We start from the raw sequence: 20494 nt of genomic DNA on the forward strand, positions 1-20494 counted from the left end.
CCCATGTGGCTACTGAGCACACGGAATACAGCTAAGTGTGATGATTTAAATTAAATTAAATTTAAATAGCCACATGGGGCTAGTGGCAATGAAGATCTCTAACGTGATCCTACATCACACTATTTCTTCTCATATATGCTCCATTGCTTCATTCAACCCATATTTCCTAAGTGAGTCCTATGAGCCAGGCTCTGGGCTAGGCAAGGGGGGGGGATGCAGGGATGAACAAAACAGCCATGGTCCCTGCCCCACGGAGCTCAGAGCCCCCTGAGAGGGACAGAATTTTACAGACATAATTACAAATTCTGCTAGCTACTACGAGAGACAGGTAAAAGATGAAATTAGCAATGATAGCATGGTGACCTAATTTAGATCAGCAGAAGGGTTCTGGGAAGGGGGTGGGGCACATCCTACTGAAGTCTAGCGCTGAGAAGTGAAGAGCTTCACGTGCATCCATAGCAAGCAGTATTAAGGGGGGAAAAGTAACATTTCACTTTTGCATTCATTTTTTTTCTGATATTGGCTACTCATTTTTTTATAACATCTTTTTTATAGTAATTTTTTTTAATAGTAATCTTTTATTTATTTATTTATTTTTATATTTATTTTTGGCTGTGTTGGGTCTTCGTTTCTGTGCGTGGGCTTTCTCCAGTTGCAGCAACCGGGGGTCCACTCTTCATCGCGGTGCGCGGGCCTCTTCACTATCGCGGCCTCTCCTGTTGTGGAGCACAGGCTCCAGACGCGCAGGCTCAGCAGTTGTGGCTCACGGGCCTAGTTGCTCCGCGGCATGTGGGATCTTCCCAGACCAAGGCTCGAACCCGTGTCCCCTGCATTGGCAGGCAGATTCTCAACTACTGAGCCACCAGGGAAGCCCCTATAACATCTTTATTGGAGTATAATTGCTTTACAATGGTATGTTAATTTCTGCTGTATAACAAAGTGAATCAGCTATACATACACATATATCCCCATATCTCCTCCCTCTTGCGTCTCCCTCCCATCCTCCATATCCCACCCCTCTAGGTGGTCACAAAGCACCGAGCTGATCTCCCTGTGCTATGCGGCTGCTTCCCACTAGCTATTTTACATTTGGTAGTGTATATATGTCCATGCCACTCTCTCACTTCGCCCCAGCTTACCCTTCCCCCTCCCCGTGTCCTCAAGTCCATTCTCTACATCTGCGTCCTTATTCCTGTCCTGCCCCTAGGTTCTTCAGAACCTTTTTTTTTTTTAGATTCCATATATATGTGTTAGCGTACTGTATTTGTTTTTCTCTTTCTGACTTACTTCACTCTGTATGACAGACTCTAGGTCCATCCACCTCACTACAATTAACTCAATTCCGTCTCTTTTTATGGCTGAGTAATATTCCATTGTATATATGTGCCACATCTTCTTTATCCATTCATCTGTCGATGGACACTTAGGTTGCTTCCATGTCCTGGCTACTGTAAATAATGCTGCAATGAACATTGTGGTCCATGACTTTTTGAATTATGGTTTTCTCAGGGTATATGCCCAGTAGTGGGATTGCTGGGTCATATGGTAGTTGTATTTTTAGTTTTTTGAGGAACCTCCCTACTGTTCTCCATAGTGGCTGAATCAATTTACATTCCCACCAACAGTGCAACAGGGCTCCCTTTTCTCCACACCCTCTCCAGCATTTATTGTTGTAGATTTTTTCATGATGGCCATTCTGACTGGTGTGAGGTGATACCTCATTGTAGTTTTGATTTGCATTTCTCTAATGATTAGTGATGCTGAGCATCCTTTCATAAACATTGCTCACTACAGGCCCAAATTTGCTGTTGAAAATGATTTAGTAAATAAATAATGTATTTATTAGAAATCAGACTTACGCTATCATTCACAGGAATGTAAATAGGCACAGCCTTTTTGTAATGCCATTTGGCAATATCTATCACAAAATGTAAATGTGTACACCTTCAGATATTCCACTTCTAGAAGTTAACCCACAGCAATGTTTGTGTATGTACAGAATGACATATTTATGAGGCCAGTGGTGTTCGAACTGTTTACCAGTGTACCTCCTAAAATAAATTTAAAAAACTATGTACTCCCCCCCACAGGTTAAGTTGACATCTAAAATTTTACACAAGTTTTAGTCACAAAGAATATAATTTCTGCTATATTCTAAATATTGATATTTTAAAATATAACTATTGCTGTCTTGAATATATTCAATATAAATTTGAATACCACAGCAATTTAATGACCGCCGCCATGCACTTTTAAAAAATCATTAATAAGCTTTTCTCTAACGGTTGGAAATTCTGAGTCATTCCTTTCCCTCTTTGAATTCATATTTCCATCATACTTCCACCACTGAATTTTATTCTAACGTAATGTTTTATGCTTTTGTTAATTTTGTCCGTTGTTAATTTTTTCATCTTTTTCTGCTATAAGAACATGTATATAAATTGAAAATTATAACTTTTTCATTTCCTGAAATCATAAGGCTCTAGGTGTAAAAATTACTTTTTTCTGAATTGAGTTATCCTTACAATTATTATTACTATGCAAATGATCAAAACATATGTATACACACACTACTCATTTTGATAAGGAATTTAATAGCATAACAAAGTAGAATTTTATTGGGCTTCTCCCACAATCACTTTATTTGTATTTGTATGACTCATCACCAGAATGACACGGTTTGGTATCGATTCTATTCCTATTTTTCATTTTATAGATGTAAGTGCCAAGAAACTTTGTTAACACAAAAATAAGTAGATAGGAATGGAAAGAATTTTGTTATCACAATGTCACTTAATTCTGTGAAGTCCTTCCAAGTTACATACCAAAAATCAGACAGTGGTCTAGCATCATCAAGAACTATTTTTAACTATCTATCAATGAACAACTCAGTGGATGCCTCCTTCAATTTTGATAGAAGCAAAGAATTAGAAACCAACCAACTTGTAAAAGGAGTTTTTGTCCAGTCAATTGAGTCTTTCAGTTTCTCAAGTCTAACACCAATCTCAGAATTGTCTCTGAGTTTGCACCAGGGGTTTTTATACCCCTGGAGTGGGCAAGAGATTGGCTGTGCCGTGTGAGGTGGGAGAGGGTGAATGGGAAAGGGGAGTGAGAAAGGAAAAGCAGCATGGCACCAGGGCTCTCAGGAGATGAGTCTGAAGAAAGAGCACATAAGAAGATGAGGCACTGTCCGTGGCCTGGGAAGTCTCCATGGTCCCCCAAGGTTCATGTTGTCCTACTTGCAGATCACTGTCCTAGGGTGATCTTTGCAGCATTGCTCCTAGTGAATTGGTTACAGTAGAGTCATGCAATGGAATATCATGTAGCCTTTAAAAGTATAAGGTTGACCTATGTGACTTATGTGGAAAGATGTCAAACATACATTATTTAGTACAAAAGAACAAGTGTGGACTAGAACTGTATTGTATTAACACGATCACATTTTTAAAACATCCAACCAACCATCCATCCATCCATCCATCCAACCATCCATCCATCCACCCATCCATCCACCCATCCACCCATCCACCCATCCATCCATCCAACCATCCATCCATCCATCCATCCATCCATCCATCCATCCATCCAACCATCCATCCATCCATCCATCCATCCATCCATCCAACCATCCAACCATCCATCCATCCATCCATCCAACCATCCATCCATCCATCCATCCAACCATCCATCCATCCATCCAACCATCCATCCAACCATCCAACCATCCATCCATCCATCCATCCATCCATCCAACCATCCATCCAACCATCCATCCAACCATCCATCCATCCATCCAACCATCCATCCATCCATCCATCCATCCATCCAACCATCCATCCATCCAACCATCCATCCATCCATCCATCCATCCAACCATCCATCCATCCAACCATCCATCCATCCAACCATCCATCCATCCATCCATCCATCCATCCATCCATCCATCCAACCATCCATCCATCCATCCAACCATCCATCCATCCATCCACCCACCCACCCACCCATCCACCCATCCACCCATCCACCCATCCACCCATCCATCCACCCATCCACCCATCCACCCATCCATCCATCCACCCATCCATCCATCCATCCATCCATCCATCCAACCATCCATCCATCCATCCATCCAGTCACAGAAAGACTTCTAAATGTGTGTACAACAAATTAACAGTGATTACCTCAGGGAGAGGCTGAGATACCAGGGGACTTTCACTTTCTAACTTCCTGAGTTCTTTCATTTTTTGAAAGTGAGCACCTTTTCCCTTTGTAATTGGGGGGTGGGGAGCAGCTCTTTAATATAAAAAGCCAACTGAGCAAATCATATGAAACGATATCCGATACAGCTGTCAAAATCTCAGCTGATTTATGTTACGTGTTCAAGAACTTTCCTATTTTCCAAGACCAGTAGTCACGGTAAGAATGTAGGTTGATACTTGGTTCTTCTCTCTATCCGAACTGCAGCTGTACCAACTACAACTCAGAAAGCGCCTGTTTTGTCTCAGCCACGCCACACCATGTCTATATTTTACAACAATCCTCTGAGGTAGGTGGGCATTAGTAACTAACCCTGTCATAAAGAAGAGGAAAATGGAGCTCAGAGTCACTCAACCTGGACTGCAGAGCTAGGAATTCAAATCCGAAGCCACCCCAAGAACTGGTATGCATTCATGACAAAGTTATCCCCAATGCATACATAAAGTGCCAAGAAAAAGAAGGTCAACATTGCTAGCCTCCCAGTAAGCCAAATGTGTTCAATTTTTAAATTGGAGATTATATCCTTTCTAGCAGGCAATGGCATTTGTTTTTTAAAATGTGCTTCATTAGTAAAATAAAAACCAGCAGTCCCTCAAATTAAAAGGCTTTTTTTGCGGGGGGGGATTGGGGGTAAGTGAGTCTGTGAAATTCCAAAGATCATGAACCACCTCAGGAGAAAGGACTCACGCCTGGGGAGGTGGAGAGTGCCACTACAGGTCATCGGGAAGCTAAATAAAGATTCTCTGGCTTGAAATCAGGCCTCCCTGTTCACTGACACCTCATCTTTAGCTTGTCACCACCAGATCCAGTTTCCTTCTAATGGGGCCCTCAACCTCACTCCACAAGTGCTCATCACTTTCCTCATTTAATGAACCAAAGGCAGTGGGAAGCAGAGTGGGCTGAGGTTCCCAGACCACGCCCTAGCAAGAGTCCATGGCTAGAAGGAGTCTGAGAACTCAACTTTCCTCCTTCAGAAAGGGCAGTTTGTCTACAATGCTGTTAGTATGACAAAGGGGTACTTGAGCATGGTTTCCTGGCAGGTTGTGTATCCCTCTGGATATTTACAAGTCAAAGAGAAGCCATAACAGGGCTCTGCCAATCCCTGAATCCACAGCCAGTGGGTGGAGGGGGCATCAAAGGCCAAGTAAATGCCACGTGCAACCTGAGAGCTGACTGTCACCTGTTCCCTTCTTGCTTCCACATTCATTCGCAGCTCAGAGGCCTCAGTGGGGCACACTGCGGATGTAACACAGGTTACTACATACGTCTCTTTGCTGTGTATAGACTACTTTGAACCCACTAGGTGTCCCTCTGCATTTGTATTCTTAAAGCTGAAAATGGTCTCAGAGTGTAGCAAAAGCAGAAGTGTTTAAGCAGCTGGGCTGAACGAAGAATGCCACGGCCCTGACCACAGAGAGGGAGGCGACCAAGATACCAGGGGAGGGCACACCACCCCTGCACACAGGTGAGCTTCTGGGGCTGGCCACAAGTCCACACAGCTAGCGGGCACTGTGACCCTCTCCAAGCCAAGACCCATCTGAAGGATGCTTGCTGCACACCCAAATGCCCCCCACCCAATCTCACCAGTCACTCGCTCTTGCTCAGGGCAGGCTGATGGCTGTGGGTGGCTTGGGCAGGATGGCACTGTTCACTCTCTGTGTTTTAGAATAATTCACACCCCCAGATACATCACTCCCAGGAGGTTATGCAACACTTATGATCGTCAGCCCCACTTGGATCTGTTTAACCTCCACCTGTGTTTCTACAGTTGTCATGAAACTTTTCTTACTGGCACTTTGAATGTTTACTGCTTTTGTGCTTATTGGATGTGATGGGGTAGAAGTAGTTTGTGGAACCCATCAAAACTAAGCACGAACCTAATCAATGCGACAGACTGCCAAAGGCCAGGATTGCCCTGCTGGGGGCCAAGCAGGCAGAGGTGAGCACCTCAGTTTTGGTCTGGACCGATGTTTCTAACTGTGAAGATCTGTCAGTGGAACCCTGACAGATCAGACTCTTGGAAGTGCTGAGAAGGACAAGGGCTTGCCATCAACCCATCTTCTCTAAGACTGTGAGGTGATTTGGAAACCAATGCTGCTGGCCAGATTGACCTCGTTTACTCAGCACAAACCTAGGCTGTGAGCCCTAAGAATCTTAAGTGAGAGGTCGGGAACCAGGGGAAGGGGCACTGGATGGGGAGGCCCAGGCAGAGAACCTCTTCTGAGCCAAGGCTAAGTCCCGAAGGGCGGGGAGGAAACCAAAACCGGTCAGAGGGACTGACTAGGTTCAAGACCCAGCAATCACAAGCTCAACCTGTTTCACTTCCTTGGTATAAAGCATTTGACCCTAAGCACAATCTCTTTTGCTATCACCACACTTGAGAAATGCATAGTGCTTCTCAAATCATCCTGATACAAACTGAAGTTTGGTCATGACTGGTGTCCCTGGATAGGAGCCAGAGCTCCACACATGCACACCCCACAGCCTCATGTGCAGATTCGATGGTGACATAGCAGGGACCACATCTTCATCTCCTCTGCACGGGTAACGCCAGCCACCTTCCTGATCCCAAAGACCATGTCTGAAGGTCACTGGCAAAGGGACACTGTCTGTAAGAGTGAGCTGTGGCTCTCAAATGAAAGCTCTCATGTCAGAGCAACTAACCCCAAGAGAGCCGAGAGGTGCGGCTTGTTCACACACACGCTCAGCCAGCAGTCCTTCTGGAACACTCCAAATGTCACCCATGGTGTTCTTTAAGACAGGCAGGACACAGTATATGTTGTCCTATTAAACCCGAGAAATTGCTCAATGACCTGAAATGTTACAAGGCCCAGTAACTGGCTGTCTAATTCCAAAAGGGGAAATTTAAAACATAAAAACGGGGACAGAAAAACCAACAGCCCAAAGCCTAGGATCTAACTCTTCCCCTGAAATCTGTCCAAGAAATCCCAAGAAATGGTTTCTTATGGTAAAAGGCAGAAATTTCAAATAAGTTAAAAATTTAATCACTTGTTTATAGAGGTTTGGTGTCATATTGACAAAAGTTTTGTGTTACTGGTCACTATTAAATTGCTTTATACTATATACAGTCTTAAGCTTTACCACACAGATTTCTAATTTAGCATTGATTAAATTTCATGTTTGTTGTTGTCCTTTCATTTAATATCCATTTAAACACTGGGTATTAAATCTTGGCAGAGTATCTAATCCCAGACATAACACCCTTTCTGTATGAAAATCAGATGCAAATTATATCATTTTTTTCTAGGGCAAGGAGAAAGAGGATGAGCGTTCTCTCTAAGGTCGTGGCAACTCCCTTGGTCCGTGCTTAGGTGAATAACTTAAATATATTTACTTTTTTGTATATAAACTCACCAGTTTCCAAAAGCTCTGAAACCATTTTCACACTACGTTTTATAGAGATTCTCAGGAAATTAGATGGGCCATCCCAGGACCACAAGGCTGCACTCAATTGAGGGGACGCTGTCCCTAGCCCAGCTGTTCCTAACTCACCACTGGATTCTTGGCACTGACTGGGCTTCCTCAACTTCGGTGCTACTGACAGTGGCACCGGATCAGTCTTTGCTGCAGCATTTCTGGTCTCCACCCACTAGACGCCAGCAGCATCCCCACTCCCACCTCCACCCCCAATTTGGGACAATCAAAAATGTCTCCAGACATTGTCAAATGTCCCCTGGGGAGAATGGTTGAGAACCACTGATATAGACCAACCTCATATACTGGAAAATTTGGGCTGCACGGGTCAGGGGGAACTAGACTAGTTCAAATCCAACTCTGTGATTTACCAGTTGGTTAACCTTGCCCAAATTACCTGACTTTCTTCATTCCCTGTCCAGTCCCTGTAAAACGAGAGACATGACACCTCCCTCACAGGGCTGGTGATGATGAGAAATATATAAAATATACCAAACGTCTAGTAGGCACCCAGTGACTATTAGTTCCTTCTTTCCTTTTGCTTGCTCGCTCCCATTGCTATGATTTCACCACTATAACCTCAGGACAACAGTAGAGGGAGATGAAGAGAGGGAGCGTATGCTCTTCATTGCACTGGAGGAATGATTCTAACACTAGGACGTTATACCCACAGTTATGTTACTCAGAAGGAACTATCACAAATTGTACCTCAAAGAGGAATCAAAGATTATAAAGGCCTGTTATACCCCCAAATATTCCTAGAAAGCACTCCTAAGTCTTCCAAACGCTTTGTGATTATTCTATCACCATAGCTGTGACGATACGTATCAATGCCCAGGTGGGCCCCAATTTAAGAAAACTGTGTAAAACAATACACTTGTTTAACACCTTGAAGGAACTTACTTGTATTACAAAAGGATTCCACTACAAGCTTTTAGAGAGCTTCCTTAACACATCTAAAACATAATCCTATTTATAAAAGATTGGTTTATAGACAACTCAGAAATACCAACATAGTGGCTATTAAATAAATATACAAAGCTGTTTTATAAAGTGAGGCAAAGGTGTGTATACCTGTTTTTGACATTGAGACCTCAAAGTGAATGCTCAGAAAATTTCAATTAGCTCTTTTCTTTTCAATAGCTTTACTGAAGTATAATTTAGATACCGTAAAGTTCATCCATTTCAAGAGAACAACTTAATTAATTTTTAGTATTTACAGAGTCGTAAAACCATCAGCACAATCCAGCTTTAGAAACTTTCCAGCACCCCACCCAGAATCAATTAGCTCTTAATAGCATTCCCAGGGCATAGGTACGGAAGGGCTTTTACATTTCCTGGTCTGAATGAACCACAGGCCCAGAGGCATCGGTGAGAGATCCGAGGACAAGTTGAAGTTTGCCTTCAAAGCTTCCAAACCAGTTCCACATCCTAAGACCATAGACTGTAAAGCTGGTAATACTTGGCCCCAAACTGACTGGCATGTGAAGTGTGGGTCTGTGGGGTCAGTTGAAAAGATAGAGGGGAAATCAGCTTCCTCAAGTGAACAGGGGTGGTGTCCATGTAAAGAGACGGAAGTGGGAAAGGTATGATGAGATTGGAATAGAATGGAAAACAAGAGTCAAAACAAAGAAGGCAAGCAACTTAGGAGGAATGAGAAGGGCTTTTTTTTGAAGTCAATTAGTTGAAACTAGACAGCTCAGTTCCCAGGCTGCTTCGCACCTGGAGGCCTGTTGCTATGTGCTTTAGTGTGAAAGGAACAGAAAATCTCCGTAGCATTGAAATGTAACAATAAATCCCACCATGCCGTGGGAACTACAATATACTACATAATAAAAGTAAATGTTATGGCACTTGACTTCGCGGCCTCTAATCTCCCATTCAATCGGAACAGAGATTCTTCCGTCAGCAAGAGAAAACCAGACAATTTAATTTTCATTTCTATTCATGTGCAGGCCTGTGTTGGAGCTCATCCATGTTTCCTATTATGTTACTTGAAATATGGCCGCATAGTTTGATACAAACAGTATCTCAAACTGATATCAACAAGTTAGCTTTGGACCAACTGATTTCATTCTAAATTATCTCGTGCTGACAGATGCTGGTAGTTGCCCACACGAGATCTGAAAAAGCCATGTTCTCTAATTTAATATGATAATAATTTAAAATTATAGCTTTATTAAGAGGAAACACAGATTTATTTATAGCTAACAACGATGATTTCCAATGGCTTTCAAGGCTGTATTCTGTTATTCGCGGTGGCCCGCATTTGGACAGCTTCAATTGTCTGAATCACTAACAAAACATTCTGGTACAAATAATTTCCTTCTTGATTCAAAACAATGAACAAATGCTACAAAAGCAGATATACAAAAGCAGCCCTAAAGAGAGCCAGCCCCTTGGCAGTGTCCTAATCTTGACCGACCCATCTGCAAAGAACATTTCTGCATCTGGACCTAAGACACTTTGCTTAAAATCCTCTCCTCCGTTGGCCCCTGTGATGTTGCAAGAGCCCACTTTTCCCTTAGATGAGGGCTTTGCGCAAGGTTTAGTCTTGAGTTCTAGGTCCTTCTTTCTCTTTTCTCATGGTAAGGATTTTATTTATCTTCTTGACTTTATCACTTTTAAGCAAACAACAACATTAATAATAAGCATCTCATCAACTGATTTTACATAATTCTGGAAGACAAGGTGAGGAAGCTTAGAGAGACGTTAGAACTCTTTATAGAGAAAGAAGCTGAAGCTCAGAGAGTTGGTGTAAGTTACAGAAGGTCACCCAGCCAGGAAGCAGCAGAATCAACAGCACTCAAACCCAGGTCTGCAGACGCCAAGCTCTGCCCGCCTCTCCGGCCTCAGCCTCCACCTTCAAGTCCTCATCCAGCACTGACGTGGGATGTCCAACCAAATCTCAATGTCAACATGCTTAAATTCATCACGTTTCCCCCCAAACCAGTTCCTCCTCTGGATATGCTTATTTCTGCCCAAGTCATTTCCCCTCCACCAATCAGTCACCCAACCCTAAAACCTCAGAGCTAACAAATCATTCTCTCCTCCTCCCCACTCCCAAATCCCATCTGTTCCCGAGGACCAGCGATCATTCCCTCGCATTGCTGCTTGCGCAGCTACCCCTTGTTTCACCATCCTCTTCTGAGCAGCTCCACTCTGGCTCCCCCTCACTACCTCTCAGGCGAACTATCAGATAACCTGACTCCCTGACACCCACCTTCCCTTCATCTGATTGGTCCCACAAAGCTCCATCACTCATTATCTGAATTTTTAGACCCGATCATGTCACTTCAGTGTCAACCATCAACAGCTCCCGCTGCCTGCAGAAAAAATTACAAATCCATCCCTCTCAAACCCAATCCAGCCCCGACTTACATTTCCGGGTCAGCACCACCCCTCCACGTCAGCGCAAGCTCTCTGCCGCAGCCAGGCCGACCTATGCTCAGGTATCAGGCCTCCCCCTGTGATTTCCCTGCCTGCTTCTGCCTCTGCCTCTGCCTCTACCGAAGCGAATCCAACTTCCAGATCCAGGTAAGTCTGTCCCCCTTCATGGAGCCTGTCCTGACATCCTGGGCACCAAGGAGCAGCCCCAACTCTGATCAGTCTTACTTTCTACCACTCCGTCAGCATTTAGACAGACTGTCAGTGTTACACGTTCCATTTGCCGTCTTAGGGGCCGCAACAGACCCAAAGCCCCTGGAAAGCAGGGCCTGTGTATGAGTAGTATAACCTTGCACTTGAGCAGTAGGTACTCAAGGACTTAGTGGTTGCTTACAAGGCTGCCAGTCATCATTTCTGGCAATGCAAATAATACATACATTAAATTATTAGCTTCAGGAATTATAGTCTTCTGGGATTAATGTCTTCTTGGCAAAATGAGAGTGAGCCAAACCTCAGCATCTCTTTCTGGGCGCCCAGACACATACACAGTATGAACAGCTTCCATAGGCTAACCCTCCCCCATCAATGTCCCCAACGTGTCCAAACTAGCTTGTCAGACTGCAAAACCCTGGATTAGTGTTTTGGTGACAGCCACCTCAGCCATCTCCAGACCCAAAGAAAACAAGGCTCAGAGGCCAACGCTCTTCACAAGCAAGGCACAGCCCTGTGCATCCTGGAGGTGGGTGACACCTCCCTTCCTGTGCGGGGCCCCGTGTGACCCTCACTGTCACTTCGCCAACGGTCCAGCCTGCCTTAAAATGGGGCCCAAATGTTGAACCACAGCAGTAAAACCAGAACTTAATCAGGCTCATTCTGATGATTCCTTCCCATTCACAGCCAATCGCTGCTCTGCTCTTCTCTGCCCTTTAACCAAGTCCAAAGCTACAGCAGGCTAGTGTTTCTATTATTATTGCATCAGTCCAAGCTGTCAGAAGCTCCTGGTCATGCTTCCTGACTGGGCTTCTCAAAGGCTAAGTGAGGATGTAAAACAGTTTCTGGAACCAGGGCAAATACTTTTGGCATTTACGGTCACGACATATCCTACTCCCAAGCTGTCATAAGATCAGACCAGAGACTGCAGGTCAGCAGTTGCAAAGATGCAACTCTATTAGCAGGTTCAGAAGAAAACTGCACCCAGAAAAAAGTAACCCCAGGTGATAAGAACGCTCATGTTGGGCGCCCTAGTGAGCGTTCTCTTACAAGGCCTGCCAACTGTCGGACATTTGTTTCTAAACTGAGCGGCCGATGCAAATCATGCTGGAACCTTCCATGTCAAATCAATCCTTGATAGTGGCTGCCAGAGATTAGGGAAGAGGAGGGGGGAGGGACGTGTGGTTAGTGGTTATAAAAAGGCAACATGATGGATCCTAGCAGTGAGGGAAATATTCTGTATCTTGACTGTGGTGGCGGATACACAAACCTACACATGTGACCAAACTGCAGAGAACTAAAGACACATAAGTACCACTACAACTGAGGAGTCTGGTGGGGTGTATCAATGCCAATATCCTGCTTGTGACCTTGCACTACAGTTCATAAGATGCTACTGCTGGAAGAAACCGGGCGAAGGGTATGTGGTTCTCTCCGCACTGTTTCTTACAACTGCATGTGAATCTCTAATTATTTCAAAATAAAAAAATTTAACTTATGAAAGGCAAAGTCCAAAATGTATCCCTCTGTGTCATGTAGAATATGAGAGAGTGCTAACTTCTGACCTTGACAGGTACAAACAAAAGATGTAAAGCTGAAAGAAATGGGGTCCCTGAATCTGGATTTCTTAAAAGGGCTGCCACCCCGTCAGACCAACAGAGGCCTCAACCAGCACGCACTTGACCGCACTCCACCCACGCACATCCCCCCAAAGCCCTCTGCCTTGTTTACCCACGGACTCGAGCTACCCTCCCTTCTGTCACATGGTGGTATCTTGACCTTGGGAAAACTCACGTTCGGAACTAAGTGGCAATTACCGCACCAAAGCTCATTTTTAACTCAAAGTCAAAACACCCAGTGCTGTGTCTACAGTGAATTCTGCTATGCTGTATGTCCACCCATTCACCTTTTTAGACTAAATACATAAATTGCTGGAAAATATGAATATAAGTGCTAATGCCCACTTCTCCAAAAGGTCTGTTCAGCATTTCTTTTCATTAGACCTTGCAAGGAATTTTTCCTAAGGCCGGGGAGAGTAAAAATCCCAGGCGTTCTGTTTTAACGTGGAAATCACCATCACTTCCCATCTTTACAAGACTGCGACATCTAAAACCAACTGAGGGTTGTTAGCCTTGCATTTAAATGGCTGTGTTAGTTCTCATCAGGCTGGTGGAAGGGGCAAACCAAGCTCTGTGGTTCTTTTAAAGTTTTGCAAAGAGAAGCGAGAATGCTCTCCTTACTCACCGATGTCATTGCTGCGGTCCGAGAGGTCCTTGTCCAGGATGCCAGATATCGAACTGCCCGCCAAGTCGATCTTTGGACCGTCACCCCTACATTAAAGACACAAGTCCGGGCATTTAATAATTGGCGTGTGTCCTTGTCATTTCGTCAGCTTTCTCGCTGCACACAAGTTAAGGAGTGTGCTGCATGGGGGATGGGTCACACTGTCGCCTCTGGGCGTGACCAGCGGGAGCTGACAAGCTGTCCAGCCACACGGGCCTTGGTGCAAACCGGCCGACAGACTGGAGGCCTCCTCTCCCACACACATTTTCAGAGATGGCTATTTTAATAACGACTGTTCAGCAATGCACCTTCAGCCACAAACCCTCCTGTTGGTCCACAGGGCGCGACGTAGGGCCCGCTCCTGCCCCATGGCCAAATAAGCACCAGCAAACGATAACCAGGAGTTTCCCTTTTAAGGAGCCAGGAATTTAGCCAATGTTGCTTGTCAACGGTCGGCTACTTTTAACCTTGAGAAAAAGGGTTTCTGGCCTGGAGCGGAGGCATCAGCCAGGCTGTTGACAGGCACAAGGTGTCAAGTTGAGATCTGGCAGCCTGAAAGCTGGTGCTGGGGCATGGGCCTGTAAAATTAGACAGCTGTTGGGTGGGTGGCCCTGTGCCCATCAGGACACGAGAGACTTCCCTCTCTGTCTGGGCTAGGAGCAGCCCTTTGGGATGATGGGGACAGGCCTCCAAGACGATGAGAGAAGCAGCCCACTCATGCGTGGGCAGAAGGTTCCTCCAAATCCCTCCGAACGGGCAGCTCTGTGGACCCTTTCAGGCGGATGAGCCCTGAACAAGATTATCCAAGGTCTGTGATGGCAAGTGAAATAGGAAAAGATCCTTGACCTTAAAATGAGAGATTCTTGCCCATAAAATGAGAGGGAGAAGCCAAGTAGTTGTTCCCGGGAGAGCAACAGAAATAGTCCATCTCATAGCCCCCCTGTGCTCACCAGGCAGCCAAACCACACAACGGGTAACAGATTTATTCCAGGAGCACTTGTCAAATACCCACCACGCTGGGGGTGATGAGTGGGCCAAGCCAGGTCGTACCTACTCTGCAGGGTCTCGTGGTCTAAATGGGAGAAAGAGACAGACAGACAAGCCGGAGCCCACATGGCATAGGCTGGGTAAGATACAGGCACATCCAGGTCTTAACGGAATCAAGAACTGGGTCAAGACACAGATCTGCGGGGCGGGCTGGGAGCACACAGAGGAGGCGGCATTACAGTTGGGCCTTGGAGGAAAAGGGACAGAGGACATATCAGTAAGAGGCATGACGGAGCAAGGACCCAAGGGTAGGTGGGAGTGCCCAGTGTGGCCGGGCTAAAGTCTGAGATCCTCACAGAGCAGTGAGAGGAGAAAGGTTGGCAAAGGTCAGACGGTGCTGGGCTGAGTCCCTCGGGGTTCAGTTTGCCCTGGAGGCAATGGGGACAGAGGAAAGCTGAAGCTGGCGACCTGTAAACCTGGAGGTAAGGGGCAGACTTCTGGGTTCCCCACCCAAGAAGGGGTGATGGGGGTGGCATTCAGTGAGACATGTGTATCCTTGTGACAGTGGAGAAAGCCCAGTAGACAGAGGTTGGCTTCCCTCAGCTCCCAAGTGAACAAGACTGACTCTTGACCTCAAGCACCCTCGGCCAGAAGACAAGCAGAGGTGAGAACTCCAGGGAACCAGGGCTGGGCCGAATGGCTTAGTCTCCACCAAGAGAAAGTACAGCTCTAAGACTGTGTATGTGCCTTAGGAGACTGCCTCGCCTCAACCTCCCAAGGCTGTGGGACCCCCGGGCCAAGTTTCTGTAGCAGACCCCCTCTCCACCCCACCCCCGGCTACCCAAGCTCAGGCCCCACGGGGCACACTCCCTTGGACAGACACCGAGCCAACAGGAGTGGCAGGATTAAGGATGTTTATTTCAAAACACTTTTTTTGGCAGGGCCCGAGCATCTGCTAATTTGAATGTAAACTTCTGAATCAAATGTTTTAGAAATGTGGTATTATTAGTAAGAAAGCATTTTCTTTTTTTTTTTTTTAATTCTTTAAATTTTTGGCTGCACTGGGTCTTCGTTGCTGCACGCGGGCTTTCTCTAGTTGCGGCGAGCGGGGACTACTCTTCGTTGCAGTGCGAGGGCTTCTCATTGCTATTGCTTCTCTTGTTGTGGAGCACGGGCTCTAGGCACGTGGGCTTCAGTAGTTGTGGCACGTGGGCTCAGTAGTTGTGGCTCGCGGGCTCCAGAGCGCAGGCTCAGTAGTTGTGGCACACGGGCTTAGTTGCTCCGCAGCATGTGGGATCTTCCCGGACCAGGGCTCGAACCCGTGTCCCCTGCATTGGCAGGCAGATTCTTAACCACTGCGCCACCAGGGAAGCCCAGCATTTTCATTTTTAAAAGTTCTTGAGGGCTCTTAATCTTATTACTTGGTATCTACAGAGCCTGAAAGATTTGGTGCTGTCATCTTCCCGACTCAGAGACTGAACTCAAGTTATACTCACAGCCAGACAGCTCTGTCCTTTTGGGAACACACCAAGGATTAAAATTTACGAAAACACATGTTCTGTCCAGGGAGAGAGGTCACTCAGGCAAAGAAAGTCCAGTTAATTCCACTGACCTTTTTTTTGGCCAAAGGTGAGGATGGTTGGAGGTGACACCCTGGTGGGCAGCTGGGGAGAATGTCATTTGGGGTGGGGGTGGAGGTGCGGATGGGGGAAGGAGCTTTGCACGTCAGTGAACCATGTGTATCTCAGAACAACTCGGCTGCTTCTGAACATGTGGCTTATTCGTGCATTTTGGTAACTGTGGATCTTGGAGCTACCAGTTCCCTCTTTGGTTTGATACCTGGAAGCTTCTAGTCCAATGTGAGCCTCTCTCTCTCGATGGGGGCCGTAGAGAACTCTATGCCCATTGCGGTCCTCATCCGATCTTGGGCTGTATTACTTTTCTGCCCTTATTTCCCCTTTATTGTCACTCTTAACTATTTTATTCTTTTATATGCATTTTTGAAAGTTACCTCCAAGCCTTTAGGGAACAGGGCAAGGTAAAAAGAAGTAATTTTTAAGAACAGGGTGTATATCAATAGTATTTAAAACGTTCATCTGGGGGTCTACGCTAAAGAGATAGTCTGAAATACCCAAATGGGTTTTGTGGATCAAGATGTTTATCACAGCATTATTTGTAATAAAGAAAAATTGAAAAGAACTGGAGTCTTTCATAAATAGGGGAACAGTTGAATAACCTATGATATTTTATGGACTTTTATACAGCCGTTAAAATGATACGTATAAACAGTTCATGACAACAGGGACAGATGCTTATGTTACAATGTCAAGGCGACAAATACAAGTTAAAAATGACATACACCTCACTGCACATGCACCCACATGCCCTTCTGATATATTAGGAAGAGGGATTATTTTTTTTAAGGCTAGAAGAACATGTATTTATAGTGGTTATTCCTGGGGAGTCTGATGGGTGATTTCTAGCACCAGCCCAGCACCTGGTACATGTCAGGAGCTGAAAAATACTTGTAGAATTAATGAACATTTGCCTTTTTTCTGAAATGGGAATGCATTATGTATTTATAATAACTGCATTATTCCCTAAAGACATAAAGTTGTATGACATTCAGTATGATCTCACCTATGTAAAACTGATGAAAAACAAACCAAAATATACACAGGAAAAAGATGGGCAAGAAACAGCCCAAAATGTTAATAGCAGTTGTCTCTGGGATAAGCCTATAGGTAAATTTTTCATTCCTTTTAAAGTTCACTCTTTTTTTTTAAAACTTCACTTTTAATAACAGAGATTTGTACAATTCAGGCAGCTTATGTTCGCTCTCCTTTCTCCCCAACAGTATCATCCAGGTAAAAGATGAGATTGCCTGGCCCCTACCTACAAACTCTCCTTTAAGGATCTCCCCGACCACAGGTGCCTCTGTGATCCCCTGTGACCACACCTGGAACTCACCTGCGAACCGTTTGGGGGGGGTGGAGTTACAAATCCTACACTGAGAGGTCCAGGTCATGAAGGATCCCCCCCACCCGAAGAAATAAGAAATAGCAGCTGTGAGTGACCCCTCCCCAGATTCTAAAGCGCCAGCCATATTCTGAAAGGAAGGAGACTGGGGTCCCCCCATCTCTCTAAATAAGTCCTGATCCCTCATGCCAAGAGCAGACACAGGCTTTCGGCTGAAATTATCTTCTACACAGGGCCAGAAGCAAACCTATTTTGAAAACACAGTAGGTGTAGTTTAAAAAAGGTTCTGATCCTTCCAAGTAGGGAAGCTGCAGCTGGTGTTTTGACAGTGTTCAGACTGTGGGTGTGGAAGCATTTTACAATGTCTATTTGTAAATGCCTTTCACTGTATTTATAGACGTTTACAACAAAGCTAATGAATTTCAGTTCCGAAAAACAGCAGAATTTCTGAAATTCTTCAAAGCACACGTTTGGAGCAGGTGACACCCAATGAGGCTGCAGCCCTCGATGGTCCCTGTTCTCCTCCAGTCTGCCCAACACATGGGTACCATTTTGGCAAAAAGGATGCTACTAAATTCAACAAAAGAGGAAAAAGCTCATACTTTTGTAGTTTACTAGCTCCTGCGAGGGTTTGGTTTTTTTTATGGTGAGTTTCTATGCCCACAGCTGTTAAATAAAGGGAGAAAACAGAAGAAAGCAGGCACGTCCCCATATAGCCAAAGATATCGGAACATGGCTGCCCTTACTCATCTCTGATTGTTAAATCAAAATAATGTTATTTTCTTGTATTTCTTCAGCAGGTTTGGTTATGGATATTTAAAACACGTGACTTGGATAGGCAACTAGCAACCAAGAGTCTCCTTGCTTCGCTGGCCAGGGACCCTAAATCGCAGGGAACAGGTTGACCAGCCCAAGGACACCCAGCAGGAATAAGTGGAACCGACAATCCCACAGAAGTAACAGCAGCACCTACGTTTTACTGACTGCCTGCCACAAGCCAGGCACTAGGATAAGCTCCTTCCATGTATGATTCAATCGCCCCAACTGCCCCTTGAAGTATCTACTCTGCATGGCAGACACGGAGCTGCACCACCCAGAGCCCCCTTCTGTGAAGGGCTGGTCGCCCCCGCCGGTGGAAATGCTGTTGGCCCCTCCAGGGACCACCTCAGCTGCAGAGAGCCTCCTTGGCCTTTCTAGGGCGGCCCACACTTCACGGTATAAAAGTCTCAGCCATCTCAGCCCAACAGAAGACAACTCGGAGGGGCCATTTTAGCCCCAAAGCTCCCATGGACCTGGCCGAGGCTTTGGGGAGCCAGCGTCACAACTTTTCTCCCTCTGCCCAAAGCGGCTTCCTTCTCCCTCCCCACAGGCACTGAACCCTACACAGATCTTGCATACTAAAATTTGCTTCCTGGAGAAGCCCACCTGTGCGGCCCTGCTTTTCATTATATAGATCAGGAAACTCAGGCTCAGTGAGATGAAGTCACTTGCTGCCAAAAGGTCATAAAACTAGTTGAATGGTGGGGTCTGGATTTGAACCTACTAACTCTTCCTCTGGAGCCCAAGCTCTTGACCGCTTCTCAAAGCTGCTTCTCTCAGCCTCCTGGTCCTGGAGACAGTGAGTCACCGAGGATGCCAGGCAGCCTGTGTCACCACAGCTCACTGCCAGCTGGGTGAATTGCCTTTGCTCCCCGAGTTAAAAAGTACTATTAATAAACAAAAATCCCATACCTGACCCACCCAGAGGGGCCTACTCTTTCCACTCAGACCTGAGACGTGAGATGGGGCACGTCAACAGTTGGAAATGTGGAAGATGCACCATGTGCATCCCTTGAGAACATGAGCTCAGCAAGTGGCATGCCCCAATTGAGCCCAAGTTGGGACAGTTAAGACAAGACATGTGGCCTGGAAAAGATGCTGAAGTGCACAGGAAGCCGAGGCAAGCAAACAAGTAAGTAAATAAATGAACAGCAGCATTAACAGCAGCAACTAAAAACCACCAAAAAGACCCCACACGCTTCTGGAGGTGACTGGGGGGTGAAGGGGAAAAAGAGTCGACTGATTCCTAGCAAGCAAAAGATCCCAAGTCCAGATGATGAATCTTTTCGGCAGTCTCCGCTCCCTGCCCTCAGAAGGATCTATTACCATAATGTAAATGTCTGGGTTTTAAGTGCCTAAAAATTGTTATGGGGGCAAAAAAAAAAAAAAAAAAGAAAAAAAAAAGGCTAGGAAAGGAAAAAGAAATAGAAAAGCCCCATCCCCTGTACTCAGAAAACCACTGAGGAGCACCCTTTGAATCCTCCATTTTTCCCCAGCTTTCACCCCACCTGGGAGTTATCTACTCATAGGGACGATGACAGATGGCAGATGTGAAGTTTCTAGAGAAACGACTAGAGATTCCCTCTCTTCTCTCTTGCTCCAACCCCGCAACCTTGTTTTATCAGCCCCTTCTAATGTAAAACCACCCTGTCCTATTGCTCACCGCACTCATCCTGGTCCAATCATGCACTGAGGATGTGAGGTCAATGGAGATGAACGCTCCCTCCCTGCTTTCCTGGCTGCCCGCTCACAATGTCTCAGACTTAGGCTCTATTAAAACTGGGTATTTGTTTTTCTCTTTCTGACTTACGTCACTCTGTATGACAGACTCTAGGTCCACCCACCTCACTACAAATAACTCAATTTCGTTTCTTTTTATGGCTGAGTAATATTCTACTGTATATATGTGCCACATCTTCTTTATCCATTCATCTGTCGATGGATACCATATGCTAACACATATATATGGAATCTAAAAAAAAATGGTTCTGAAGAACCTAGGGGCAGGACAGGAATAAAGACTCAGACGTAGAGAATGGACTTGAGGACACGGGGAGGGGGAAGGGTAAGCTGGGACAAAGTGAGAGAGTGGCATGGACATATATACACTACCAAATGTAAAATAGATAGCTAGTGG

The 20494-nt window shown here is 45.4% G+C and overlaps 1 protein-coding gene across 4 annotated transcripts in view; it reads right to left on the reverse strand.

Moving 5' to 3' along the window:
- Nucleotides 1-20494, reverse strand: part of SH3KBP1 (SH3 domain containing kinase binding protein 1) — a 350137-nt gene that overhangs the window by 23954 nt on the left and 305689 nt on the right. For all 4 annotated transcript variants that reach the window (XM_057538746.1, XM_007174679.3, XM_007174678.3 and 1 more), the window contains one exon: nt 13534-13619. In XM_057538746.1, coding sequence (XP_057394729.1) covers nt 13534-13619 — 86 coding nt within the window. The remainder of the gene's footprint in view (nt 1-13533; nt 13620-20494) is intronic.

Source organism: Balaenoptera acutorostrata, chromosome X (genome assembly GCF_949987535.1).
Source record: "Balaenoptera acutorostrata chromosome X, mBalAcu1.1, whole genome shotgun sequence".
NCBI lineage: Eukaryota > Metazoa > Chordata > Mammalia > Artiodactyla > Balaenopteridae > Balaenoptera > Balaenoptera acutorostrata.